The following is a 13,433-nucleotide window of genomic DNA, read 5'->3' on the forward strand; positions in this document are numbered from 1 at the left end:
CCTCCAGATTTCCCACTCTGCATTCTAATTGCTTGAGTCTGCTCCTCTGACTTCCTATTGCGTTGTCTAATTCTGTAATTTTATTTTTAATCTTTTGGATTTCTGAATGCTGTCTCTCTATGGATTCTTGCAGCTTATTAATTTTTCCACTATGTTCTTGAATAATCTTTTTGAGTTCTTCAACTGTTTTATCAGTGTGTTCCTTGGCTTTTTCTGCAGATTGCCTTATTTCATTTCTGAGGTCATCCCTGATGTCTTGAAGCATTCTGTAAATTATTTTTTTATATTCTGTATCTGATAATTCCAGGATTGTATCTTCATTTGGGAAAGATTTTGATTCTTTTGTTTGGGGGGTTGTAGAAGCTGTCATGGTCTGCTTCTGTATGTGGTTTGATATCGACTGCTGTCTCCGAGCCATCACTAAGATATTATAGTGATTTATTCTATATTTGCTCACTGAGTCTTATCTTGTTTTGCTTTCTTTCAGTATACGTGGATGGGCTACTAGGTTGTGCTGTCTTGATTGTTGTAGCCCTTGACTTACTTATGACCTATTACCAGCTGGTTTGGGCTGTTGCCAGATATATATGCCTGAGTCCATTCACTATTCTTGAGTAGAATCTGATTTTGGGTCATCAAGTGTGTGCTGCACCCTAACACCTATCCACCTTGAGAAGTAGTGGTGATAGTTGTGTGCACCAGATTCTTTTAGCAGCTGGGGTTCACACTCCGGGGGGGCAGGATGCTGACAGGCTTCCCCCAAGTGTCAGTGAGGTAGGTGTGTCTCTATTCCTAAAGCACCTTGGTGGGAGGGCTCTGCAGCTGTACCTTAGGCCCCCAATGCAAGTACCTCTACAGATTGGTAGGTGTCACCCTCCTTAGACCCCTAAGGCAGGAGGCTAGGTGGTCTGGGGGGAGCTTCAGCCCTCAGTTCCCTGTTGTGGGTCAGTGAGGGCTCTGTTGAATACGCAGAGATATCAGACCTGGGAAACTTGTTTTTCCAGTAAATCTGCTAAAAAAAAAAATGCAGTCAGATCCCTATCAGAAATGCCTTTGCATTATAATAGCCACCTTGTTCCCTGTAGGGATGAAAGCCCAAGATATGGATCACATATGCTTGGCTGGAGCTGGTTCTGTGTTTTTAGTCCAATTAGGGAAGGATTTTTGGTCCATGGGTTTTTTGTGGTTGCTTGTCTCAGGCCAGAAGAATGAGTTAGGAAAAGACCAAAAAACAATGGGAAAAGAAAAGCCGCGGAGCCATTCTCCCTCTGGCTCAGGAAATTCCAACGTTAATGAAGCTGCCTGGGAAGGGGAGGGGAGGGTTCAGAAAAACAGGAGAGAGTAGCACCCCGGAATATAGACAAAGTTGCTTGTCTTGCTTGGGATGACTATTTTATCTGAGATTCCCGAGGGGCGTGTCACCTATGTGTGCTGGCTGGGTAGAGATTGCCCCCAAGGGTCAGGCCCGGAGAAGCCGCGGTCAGTTCCTCCGCTGCCAGTCCAAAGCCCAGCGTCAAGGTTCCCCAGCTGGCACGCTGCACTCCCAGCTCCAAAACCAGTCGCTGCCTCCTGGGGACTTCTCCTCCCGCCAGCCGTGTCACCGCACTGCCTGCGCGGACTGGCTGGGCCCCCTTCCGGGATCAGTTCGGGGGGTAGGGCTGTGCCCCGTGTTTGCACCGTCACAGGATGTCCTGCTCAGCTCCCCTGCACCCAGTCCAAAGCCCCGCGCCAAGGTTCCCCGGCTGGGACGCTGCACTCCCAGCTCCAAAACCAGTCGCTGCCACCTGGGGACTTCTCCTCCCGCCAGCCGCGTCGCCGCACTGCCCGCGCGGACCGGCTAGGCCCCCTCCCGAGGTCAGTTCAGGGGGGTAGGGCTGTGCCCCGTTGTTTGCGTCATCACAGGATGTTGTGTTCAGCTCCCCTGCGCCCAGTCCTAAGCCCAGCGCCAAGGTTGCCTGACTAGGACGCTGGCTCCAGGCTCCGAAAACAGTCTCTGCTTCCCCGTAGTTGTTTGTTCTCCGTCTCTGTCACTCAGGTCAACTCTTTACATCTGTGTTTGTTGTTCAGGGTTCGTAGATTGTCATGTATGTGATCGATTCACTTGTTTTTCCGAGTCTTTGTTGCAAGAGGGATCCGAGGTAGCATCTAGCTAGTCAGCCATCTTGGCCCCCTCTCCTCTCAGTATTTTTTATCTAGAAGAGATTCCCACATTATAGGACTTTGAATAGATTGCACAGATCAATTTTGTTATTTTCCTTCAAGATGGACTTTTCAGAAATGGTTTGAAGCATCCCTTAGCTTACTTGAATGTGCAGTTATTATAACAATTATTATTTTAAATTTGTGGTAGAACTTTAGAAATTCCTAAAAATTGTTGTACACTCCAAATAGCCATTAGGTAGTTTACTGTGGCAATATTTGAGCCACAGTGTTTTGAAATGTATAGTATTTTGATAACCTTTTACCCATGTAGGGTGGTATCCAAATCTACAGATAGGAAGGGCTATCAGATGTTTTGCCTTTGTGTGGCCAATTCACATATTGTATTTTTCTCTCTCTACAGTTCATGGTTTTTCTTCAGAGAAAGATTTTGAGAATTACATTAAGTATGAAAATAACTCTAAAAAAATGCTGGCTGCTATTGTTTTTGACCATGACTTCAAAAATAGCTATGATCCCCTGCCACTTAAGGTGAGAAAGTTTTATGCAAAAACCTCATAATCGTACTTCAAGTTCCAGGAATTTAATGAAGTAGAGGTATCATTATCCTGTTTTATATGTGGGAAAATTAACTTGCCCAAGATTGTAGTGCTTGTACATGGCAGAGCAGGAATTTGAATCCAGATTTAATTAACCTCAGTATCTGTACACTTTAGCCAGTGCTGATGAGGAAAGAATTGTGTTCACTACCTACCAGGGTTCACATTTATAAATTGAATTATAAATTATAAATTGATATTACTTTTACCACTGTGTCTGACATGGCAGTTGCCTCCAGCCCTGCAGATGATGGTGAAGAAAATGCACATTTCCAAGGTCAGTGGACCTGATGTGATAAACCAGATACATCTTCGCCAGCAGGGATCCCAACATGGAAAATCTCCTCTTTAAGTGAACCCTATGCCTTCTCCTCTACATCAAAATCCAGAAAATTACTCTAAGGCTCAGCAGGCTGAACCAGAATTAGGAAATATGCAGATATTTAGGAAGATTCTAAAAGCCCTCAAAGAGGAGAGAAAGACAGTTCTTTGAAGTTGGTGTATCTTTATCAGATCCTATAGACATGTTAACTGGCACTGAGGGAAATAACCAAAGTACAGTATTTGGCTGTGTGTGTGTGTGTGTATATATATATATACATCCAAGTATATGTATATATCCAAAAATATGTATATACATATCCAAACATACATATATATCTAAATATATATATCCAAATATATATATGTCCAAATATATATACGTGTGTGTGTGTATATATATAGATAGTGTATATATATATATATATCCACATATATAGATATATATAGTCAAATTCTGCATTTAGGATATACATGGTTGTCAATGGAAGGAAAAAGTAAGGAATCCAGTGGTCGGGCCGTAGGTATCTTTTCATTCTGCTCTTGCCCCTTCCATATGTGCCAACTTTCCTCAAATTATTGACTCAGTGCTGGTGTAGACTCAACAGTGTGCAGAAAGCCTGGTCAAAATGTTTTGAGTGCAGTTTCGAATTTTGTTCTCTCCTGCCTTGTATAATCTCCCTTTCTCTTGGCTCACTCTTATTTATCCTTTAAGACTCGGCTACTGTGACTCCCTGTACTGTTGGGCCTGACCACACCCACTTCTGTCTTCCCTCATACTTCTATAATATAGCATACATAGCTCTATCACTAAATGTACTATATTATAACAGTATTTGTTTCCTCAACCAGAATTTGAGCTCCTTGAGTGACACGTTTTATGGCTTAACCCTTGAGCATGTTGTAAGTGCCTAAATTTTTTGTCTTGGTAACTGAATATGTGAGTATTCACCTAGACACTACAGCATGAGCCTTTCCGTCCTGATCTTAGTGATTTTTGGCAACTCTTGGTCTATTATTTGTTGCCTTATGAAGCTCCTTAGGCCCAGAATGATCTACCTTGAAGTTTACTCAGATCTCCAGAATTGGTATTATGTTTTCATTTAATAATTAAAATATGCAACACTCCACATTTATATTTTATTACATTCCTCCTCTGCTCTCATATAGGATTCTTTCTTAAAGTCAGTTTTAGGAGAAGATGAGATTTTTGTCCCAGAACACTTGGATGACATAATGGGAAAAGAAATTAATAACACCCATTGGTGTATTTCATTTCAATATGTATGCCAAGCTGTCTGTTTAGGAAAAAATACATTCATAGTGTTATGTAAGGTGCTGCCCTGTTTGCTCACTGCAGACCCACAATATACATCCAAGTGTTGTTGACACTTAAATAAAAAATGTCATGAACTTGAGGGAGGACAGATTAAGGGAGGCCAATTTAGAGAGCACGTGAGCTTGTGCTCTCACTTCCCTGATGTCCAGAATCCACTCTGGCACTTGTTAGACCACCTCCAAAATCACATATTCCCACTTGCATTTTAACTTCATTTTGTCTCCAGTTTTTTATTAAAATTTTTTTTGGTTTATAGATATTGTTTTTTTCCTATTGCTCTTTCTAGGTAAAATATTATCTGCGTTTTAGTAGTTTCGACAGGATGAAGTTGATATCAGGGCCTTATATTCATGTCAAAAGCTGGAGAACAGCTTTTCTCTTCCCACCTATTTCTTCTGTAGGACCCAGAAACATGTATGACCCTACCGGGGGAGATCCTGGTGAGCAAATCCTTAAGCATCCTTATTTTAATGTCCCAGTTGTATATAGTAAGAGACATCACATATTTATACTTATATTTCTTCAAGTTTGTGATGAAAGCTGTTTGTTTTTAATTTACTGTGGTGGTGATTTTTTAATTTAAATTTTCAGTGTCTAGAAACTCATACAAAAAATTCTATATATTTGAACCCTTTATTTATATCATCTTTTATCCTTTCCTGATCATTATCATTGTATAGTGTTATATTTTTTGTAGATTTACTTGTGAAATTTTGACTCTAATGACTTAATGTACACATTTCCAGGTACCAACACAGCGTGGTTAATGACATGTTATTCTCCTGAGTTGTTGAATGGTTTTCAGTATAATTATAGGAAATTTTAAATTGAAATGTATTACACAAAATACCATTAGAAAGTCTTTAATGTGGGGCTTTGTTTTTGTCAATGATATGCAAATTACCCTGAGAAAATTATTCAACCAAAAGAATTAGCATAATTCTTAAAAATTTAAAACAACCTATGTCTCCAAGTAAGTTAAATGATTAACGAAAGTATGAAATAAAACATGACAGACCATTGTGTAATCATTAAAAATAATCATCATGAAACCTTCGGAAAAAGCAAAGTCCAGAACTCTATTATGAAATTATAACTACATAAATGACATAATCATCTGTACAAAACTGGAATAGATATCCAAATATGAAAATAGTTGGTATTTTAGGTTGGCAAGATTGTGTTTTGTGTTATATTTTGAACATTGTTTTTCCAGTCATAAAATTTCAAAAAGAATCTGATGTATTTTCCAATTTATGTTGCTGCATTGTGAACTTAGTCTGGGGTATTATCTTACAAGTGTCAGTCTGGTGAAAAAATTAGAAAGCTGGATAATGCTAAAATTTACCAGGGATATGAGGATGTAGAAACCCAAATGCCCTGCTGAAGGGAGGATGCATGCATTGATATGACCAGTTTGGCAGCAGTAGTCAAATTAAGAATATGCTCGTAGGTAAAGACCCTAAAGAAACTCTTTTACGGATCTAGAAGAATGTTCCTGGCAATGTCGTTGTGATAACAAGGAGTTGGAGACAGTCAGGGCAACTGATTAGAAAGACTGAACTAGATGTATATGTGGTGTATCTTAAAAACATAACTAAGTGAATAAAATATATAATACAATTTCATTTACATTAATTAAAATATATGCAAAAAAGCTACACAGATGTAAAAAAACTCATCAAACACTAGAATGGTTGCCAATAGGAAGGGGAGGGGAACAAAGGGTATAGGAGTATAAGAGAATAAATAACTAAAACAGGTTAAAAGGGCAAGAATCAGTGTGTCATGGACTAAGGCATGTGATTAACTCAACCCTATTCACCTGAGGCTACAAAGGTGTGTGCATACATACATACTTAGGTGTGTATACATACATACTTAGGTATGTAAATGATATAAAATGAAAATATATTTATTAGTTATTAAGCCCTTAAGCCCTATTTTTTTTGTTGAACTGCCTACTTGTTTCCATAACTTTATTCTTAATATAAACTTGATTTATACAGTAGTCCTAATAGATAGACAATTATTATTTAAATAACTATTTTAGCCCTTTGTTCTTTTCTTCTCCAGTAATAATAGCTACAATTTTGAGTGCTTCCTTTGATTCCAAACTACTATGAGATAGGTCCTGTTATATCAATTTTGCAGGTGAGCCTCAGAGAGATTATATAAACTGTGCTAAGGGTTAAATAACTCATAAGCATTGGAGTTGAGACTTGAACAAAGGCAGTCTGTGTCCAATGAATGTCAGTTCAGCAGTTCATGTCAGTTCCCATTATGTTATCGAAAGCAATACAAAACATATTTGAGTTATGAAAATATGATCCACCTTGCTGTCACTGTGAATATTCACTCTGTTCTCCAGTCCCAAGGGCTTCTTGGGAAATAAATAATCTTGAATTTAAGGTCTTATCAATTTCATCCTCCAGAAGAATATTGGTGCAGAATCTAGACTCCCACAGATAGCTGCATGGAACCTATGTTTGTCCCAATGAAATCAAATATTCTTAAAGGCAGTGCTTCTCTGGTAAAGGTCCAGTTTTCTTTTGTTTTGAATTTTCAAACCATTGTAGACCAGTGCTTTTGTAAAATACATTGAAAATGAATTACTGTAGACTTTTGACTGATGTTAGGATGTAAATGAATATGAAAGACTTTTACTTCTGTGGTAGTAACAAGAAAAAAACCAAAGAAAAAAGTTTGCAAGAAAGCTTTGATGAACTGAATTCCAGAGAGGGATAAGCCCTTCACAGGTGATCAGAGAGATGCTCTGGCTTTCTTATCTGGGACAGATGCCTGGCTATATGTGAGTGGGCGAAACAAATGGAGACACTTTTTATTTTATTCACTTCATTTTAATATTTTATTTTATCGTGGTTGGAGAATGTACACAGCAAAACATACACCAGTTCAACAGTTTCTACGTGTATAATTCAGTAACATTGATTACGTTCTTCAAGTTGTGCAACCGTTTTTACCTTCCTTTTCTGAGTTGTTGTTGGAGACACTTTTGAGAAAACTGCTGTGTGTTTAACAGTAGTGTGGACTGGTGGGATGGATTAGAATGAGGAGCCCCAAAATAAAAAATAAACATTTCAGTTTGACATTTTTCACTCTTCTAAATTCTGTCATTTTTGCTCAGTAGCTGGCAAAGAAAGTGAGTTAGAGGGAACTCATGTAGTCTTGTAGTGTTTGTATTCTGCAGCCTGATGGAATTGAATCCAAAGGAAAACCAAAACTTGCTGAAACTCAGCTCAGCCATGTCCTCCTTGAAAGCATGACAAAAAATATCTGTCCACTGGCAGTGGCACAGGGTGTGTAGGATTGGCCAAAGGTGATTTAAAAGCAGGGATGAGTTCAGTTTAATAAAAGCTGAGGCCCAGATTTAGTTCAGCTAAACTACTATGGAATTTGAATGTTCAGCTCCTCACTGTAACTATATGAGAGAGGAAGGGGCTAGCACTCTTTATGGAACAAACAAAATTTATATTGTATTTTCCACTGTTCTTTTCAATATAAAAAGGAATGCAAAACGTATTTGAGTTATGTAAATAGGATCCTCCATACTAAAACTGAAACATGGAAATTCTGGAACAAAAATACAATACCTAAATAAATTCATAGAATGGGATTAACACAATATTGGGCACAGCAAATAAAGGTCAATAAAAATGTGGATATGATATGCATTTCTTCCATAAAATAGAGTGATAAAAAGATTGACATTATTCAGACATAAAAAGAGATAAAAGTACTGATGCATGCTGCAATGTGGATTAACCTCAAAAACATTATGTATGAGTCCATTTCTATGCAATACTCTGAATAGATCAATCTAGATTACTGGTTGCGAAGATTGAGAAGAAGAGGAAATGAAGAGTAACTGTTTAATAGATGTGGTGTTTCCCCTTTGGGATGATGAAAATGTTTTGGAACTAGATAAAGGTGATAGTTGTACAACATGTGAATGTACTAAATGCCACTTAACTGAACATTTTTAAAATGGTTAATTATATATGTGAATTTTATCTCAGTTTGAACAAAACACACATCAGTGACCTGTGAGATGATATTGTTACATATTTGTACCTGGATATGCCATAAAAAGAGGAGAAATAGAATGAAGCAGTAAATGTGTTTAAAGGAATGTTGAATAATTTTCATATTTGGTTAAAATTATAAATTTGTGGAGGCAAAAAGCTCAGCAAACCAAAATCAGTATTAAAAAAAAACAAACCCCAAAACATACCTATATACTTTATAATCAAGCTGCAGAACACCAAAGGCAAGAGGAAAATCTGAAAAGCAACTTGACAAAGAAGAGACATATTGCATACATAGGAATAGCATTAAGAATGATGGCTGACATCTTAGCAGAAACAATGGAAACCAGGTGACAATGAAGAATATCTTTAAGTACTGATAAAAAGACAACATCAACTTGGAATTCTTTATCCATTGAAAATATCCCTTGGAAATGAAAGTGAAAGAAAGACATTTTCAGTTAAATGAGAGCTGCATTTTTCACTCTCACAGCCAAACTACAGGAAATGCTAAGGCAAGTTCTTCACAGATAAATAATACCAAGGAAACTCATACCTATAAGAAAGAGTAACACCAGAAATGGTATATACCATATATGAGTAAAAATAAAATAATACATTTGAAAATTTTAATTTCTATAAAAACCTATTGACTTTTTAAAGCAAACTTAGTAGCAGGGTTATCATGGGATTTAAGATATAAGTTAATAAATGGCAGAAACTGAACAAAGAAGGAAAAGGGGGTAAACGGAATTATTCTATAAGTAAGTGTGATGCTTAATGTTATGTGTCAGCTTGGCTAGGCTATGATTCTCAGTGGTTTGGCAGACATTGGACTGATTGCTCTTCTATAATATAATGTAATCACCTACATGATGTGATCTGATGTAATCAGCCCATCACGTGAAAGGGGGTGTCTCCTTGGGGGTGTAGCCTGCCTCCAATATACATATGGATGTTTTGTCAAGGCTTGCTTTCTCTCTCAGAGCCCTGCACTCTTCTCATCACCCGATCTCTGGTTCTTGATACATAAACCTACAGAAGCCTTTAACTTGCTGCCTGACGTGCAGATTTTGGGTTCATCAGACCCTGCAACCATGTGAGCAAGCAGAAGTCTTCAGCCTGCTTCCTGATCCATGGATTTGGGACTTGCCAGCTCCCACAAACGCATGAGCCATTTCCTTGAAGTAAATCTCTCTCTCTACATATGCTGCACTGGTTTTGCTCTGCTTGAGAGCCCAGACTAAGACAAGTTCTTACGTATATGTAAAGTTGTCTGCTATTAATTCAGTGTAAATTGTGATGAGATGAGAATACATTTTGTAATCTCTTGGTCAACCAATAAAAATTAAAACAAATAAATGTAGATTAAGAGCCAAAAAAAGAAATAAGATAGAATACTAAAAGATACTTAATCCAAAAGAGGTAAAGAAGTGAGGGAAAAGGAACAAAAACAGATGGGACATAGATAAACAAATAGTGTGCTGGGAGGTATACATGGAATGCATGAATCTAGGAAAATTGGAAATCATCCAAAATGAAATGGAACACATAAAGATCGATATCCTAGGCATTAGTGAGCTGAAATGGACAGATATTGGCCATTTTGAATCAGACAGCAGTATGGTCTGCTATGCTAGAAATGATAAATTGAAGAGGAATAGTGTTGCATTTATTGTCAAAAAGAACATTTTAAGATCTATCCTGAAGTACAGTGTTTCCAGCAACAGGATAATATCCACATGTCTATATAAAAAAAAATAAAAAAAAATTTTTTTTAATTTTTTTATAAGGAAGACTAGTTACTACGAGTATTATTCAAATTTGCATACCAACCACTAATGCCAAAGATGAGGAAATTGAAGATTTTATCCACTTCTGCAATCTGAAATTGATCAAAATGCAATCAAGATGCATTGATAGTTACTGGTGATTGGAATGTGAAAGTTGGAAACAAAGAAGAAGGAACAGTAGTTGGAAAATATGGCCTTGGTGACAGAAGGGACGCCAGAGATCGCATGATAGAATTTTGCAAGACCAACAACTTCTTTATTGCAAATACCTTTTTTTCTAAATGGTAACTATGCACGTGGACCATGCCAGTTAAAATACAGAGGAATCTAATTGACTATATTTGTGGAAAGAAATGATGGAAAATCTCAGTATCATTAGTCAGAACAAGCCACGGCCTGACTGTGGGGTATGCTCATATGCAAGTTCAAGTTGAAGCTGAAAAAATTAGAACAAGTCCACAAGAGCCAAAATATGACCTTGAGTATATGCCACCTGAATTTAGAGACCATCTAAAAAATAGGTTTGACTCATTAAACACTAATGACTGAAGATCAGTCAAGTAGTGGAATGACATCAAGGACATCATACATGAAGAAAGCAAGAGGTCATTGAAAAGACAGGAAAGAAAGAAAAGACCAAAACAAATGTCAGAAGAGACTCTGAAACTTGTTCTTGAACATAGAGTAGCTAAAGGAAAAGGAAGAAATGATTCAGTAAAAGAGCTGAACAGAAGACTTCAAAGGGTGCCTCAAGAAGACAAAGTAAAATATAATGAAATGTGCAAAGACTTAGAGTTAGAAAACCAAAAGAGAAGAACATGCTCAGCATTTCTCATGCTGAAAGAACTGAAGAAAAAAATATAAGCTTTGAGTTGCAATATTGGATTCTACAGGGAAAATATTAAACAACACAGGAAGCATCAAAAGAAGGTGAAAGGGGTACACAGATTCACTGTACCAAGAAGAATTGATTAATGTTCAACCATTTCAGGAGGTAGCATATGATCGAGAACCGATGGTACTGAAGGAAGAAGTCCAAGTTGCATCAAAGGCATTGGTGAAAAACAGGGCTTCAGGAATTGATAGAATACTGATTGAAATGTTTCAGCAAACAGATGCAACTCTGGAAGTGCTCACTTGTCTATTCCAAGAAATTTGGAAGACAGCTACCTGGCTAACTGATGAGAAAAGATTCATATTTATGCCCATTCCAAAGAAAGGCGATCCAATAGAATGTGGAAGTTACCAAACAATACCAGTATCACACACAAGTAAAATTTTGCTGAAGATCATTCAAAAAACGGTTGCAGTAGTGCATCAACAGGGAGATTCCAGAAATTCAAGCTGGGTTCAGAAGAGGACTTGGAATGAGGGATATAATTGCTGATGTCAGATGGATCCTGGCAGAAAGCAGAGAATACCAGAAAGATGTTTACCTGTGTTTTATTGACTATGCAGAGGCATTTGACTGTGTGAATCATAACAAATTAAGGAAAACATTGAGAAGAATGGGACTTCTAGAACACTTAATTGTGCTCATGCAGAACCTCTACATAGCCCAAGAGGCAGTTGTTCAAACAGAACAAGGGAATACTGCGTGGTTTAAAATCAGGAAAGGTGTGCGTCGGGGTTATATTCTTTCACCATACGTATTCAATCTGTATGCTGAGCAGATAATCAGAGAACCTGGACTATATGAAGAAGAATGTGGCATCAGGATTGCAGGAAGACTCATTAACAAACTGTGCTATGCAGATGACACAACTTTGCTTGGTGGAAGTGAAGAGGTCTTGAAGCACTTACTGATGAAGATCAAAGACTACAGCCTTCAGTATGGATTACACCTTAACATTAAGCAAACAGAAATCCTCACAACTGGATCAATAAGCAGCATCATTGTAAACAGAGAAAAGATTGAAGTTGTCAAGGATTTCACTTTATTTGGCTCCACAGTCAATGCCTATGGAAGCAGCAGTCAAGAAATCAAATGATGCATTGCATTGGGCAAATGTGCTGCAAAAGACCTCTTTAAAACTTAAAAAAACAAAGATGTCTCTTTAAGGACTAAGGTATACCTGATCCAAGCCATAGTGTTTTCAGTTGCCTCATATGCATGAGAAAGCTGGACAACGAATAAAGAAGACCGAAGAAGAACTGAGGTCTTTGAATTATGGTGTTGGTGAAGAATATTGTATATACCATGGTCTGTCAGAAGAACTAAAAAATCTGTCTTGGAAGAAGTACTGCCTGAATGCTCCTTATAAGCAAGGATGGCAAAACTTCATCTCACATACTTTGGACATGTTATCAGGAGGGACCAGTCCCTGGAGAAGAACATTGTGTTTGGTAAAATAAAGGGTCAAGAAAAAAGAGGAAAACCCTCAAGGAGATGAATTGACACAGTGGCTGCAACAATGGTCTCAAGCATAACAACAGCTGTGAGGATGGTGCAGGACCAGGGAGTGATTCTTCCTGTTGTACATAGGTCACTATGAGTCAGAACCATCTTCACGGCACCTAATAACAGTAACGAGGTGGCCTTTGTCCTTTGCTCTGGGGACATAACCCTTGGAGCAATTGGGTTGCCTTGATCTGGGATTTTCAGGCCACACCTGAGGAGTTTTGCTGGAAGTGGCTGGCCAGATCAGAAAAGACTCACCTTGGAAGCTGTTATCAGCCAATCTCAGCAGTGATGATTTAGCATATCACGAAGAACTGGCTAATAAAGCCTGGAACACTAAAGATCAGAGAGCTTTCTGGTCAGCAAAGAGAGGGTTATGTGCCCTCTCTGAGACATGACGGCTTCACATTAGGAACCCTCCCAGACCTTGTCCATGTTTCTCTTCCTTATGATCCTGGTTTGTATTCTTTTACTATGATGAAACTGGTAGTGATAAGCATAATATCTTCCATGAGTTCTGTGAGTTGTTCTGGTGAATTAACTAATCCAAGGATGGTGTCCTCTTAACTTATAACATCTGACCTAGCCCCAGGTGGATAGGGACAGAGAGAGACAGAGAATGCTGTGTGAGTGACTGGTGTCAGAAATGATGGAGAAATGGGAAAGTGAGAATAAGCATGATATTTGCCTTCTGAGAACTGACTTTATGTGATTCTCATACATGAACCTATCATCATAGTTGGTGTCAAGAGTGGCAGATAATACAAAGAT

The 13,433-nt window shown here is 38.1% G+C and overlaps 1 protein-coding gene across 1 annotated transcript in view; it reads left to right on the top strand.

Annotated features, from left to right (window-relative positions):
• The window catches only part of LOC126087505 (phospholipid-transporting ATPase ABCA3-like), a 239,836-nt gene that overhangs the window by 47,722 nt on the left and 178,681 nt on the right, over nt 1–13,433 (top strand). Inside the window, exons 4-5 of the mRNA XM_049905036.1 lie at nt 2,564–2,691; nt 4,706–4,859. Of these exons, the coding sequence (XP_049760993.1) occupies nt 2,564–2,691; nt 4,706–4,859 (282 nt within the window). The remainder of the gene's footprint in view (nt 1–2,563; nt 2,692–4,705; nt 4,860–13,433) is intronic.

Source organism: Elephas maximus, chromosome 12, assembly GCF_024166365.1.
Source record: "Elephas maximus indicus isolate mEleMax1 chromosome 12, mEleMax1 primary haplotype, whole genome shotgun sequence".
Classification (NCBI taxonomy): Eukaryota; Metazoa; Chordata; class Mammalia; order Proboscidea; family Elephantidae; genus Elephas; species Elephas maximus.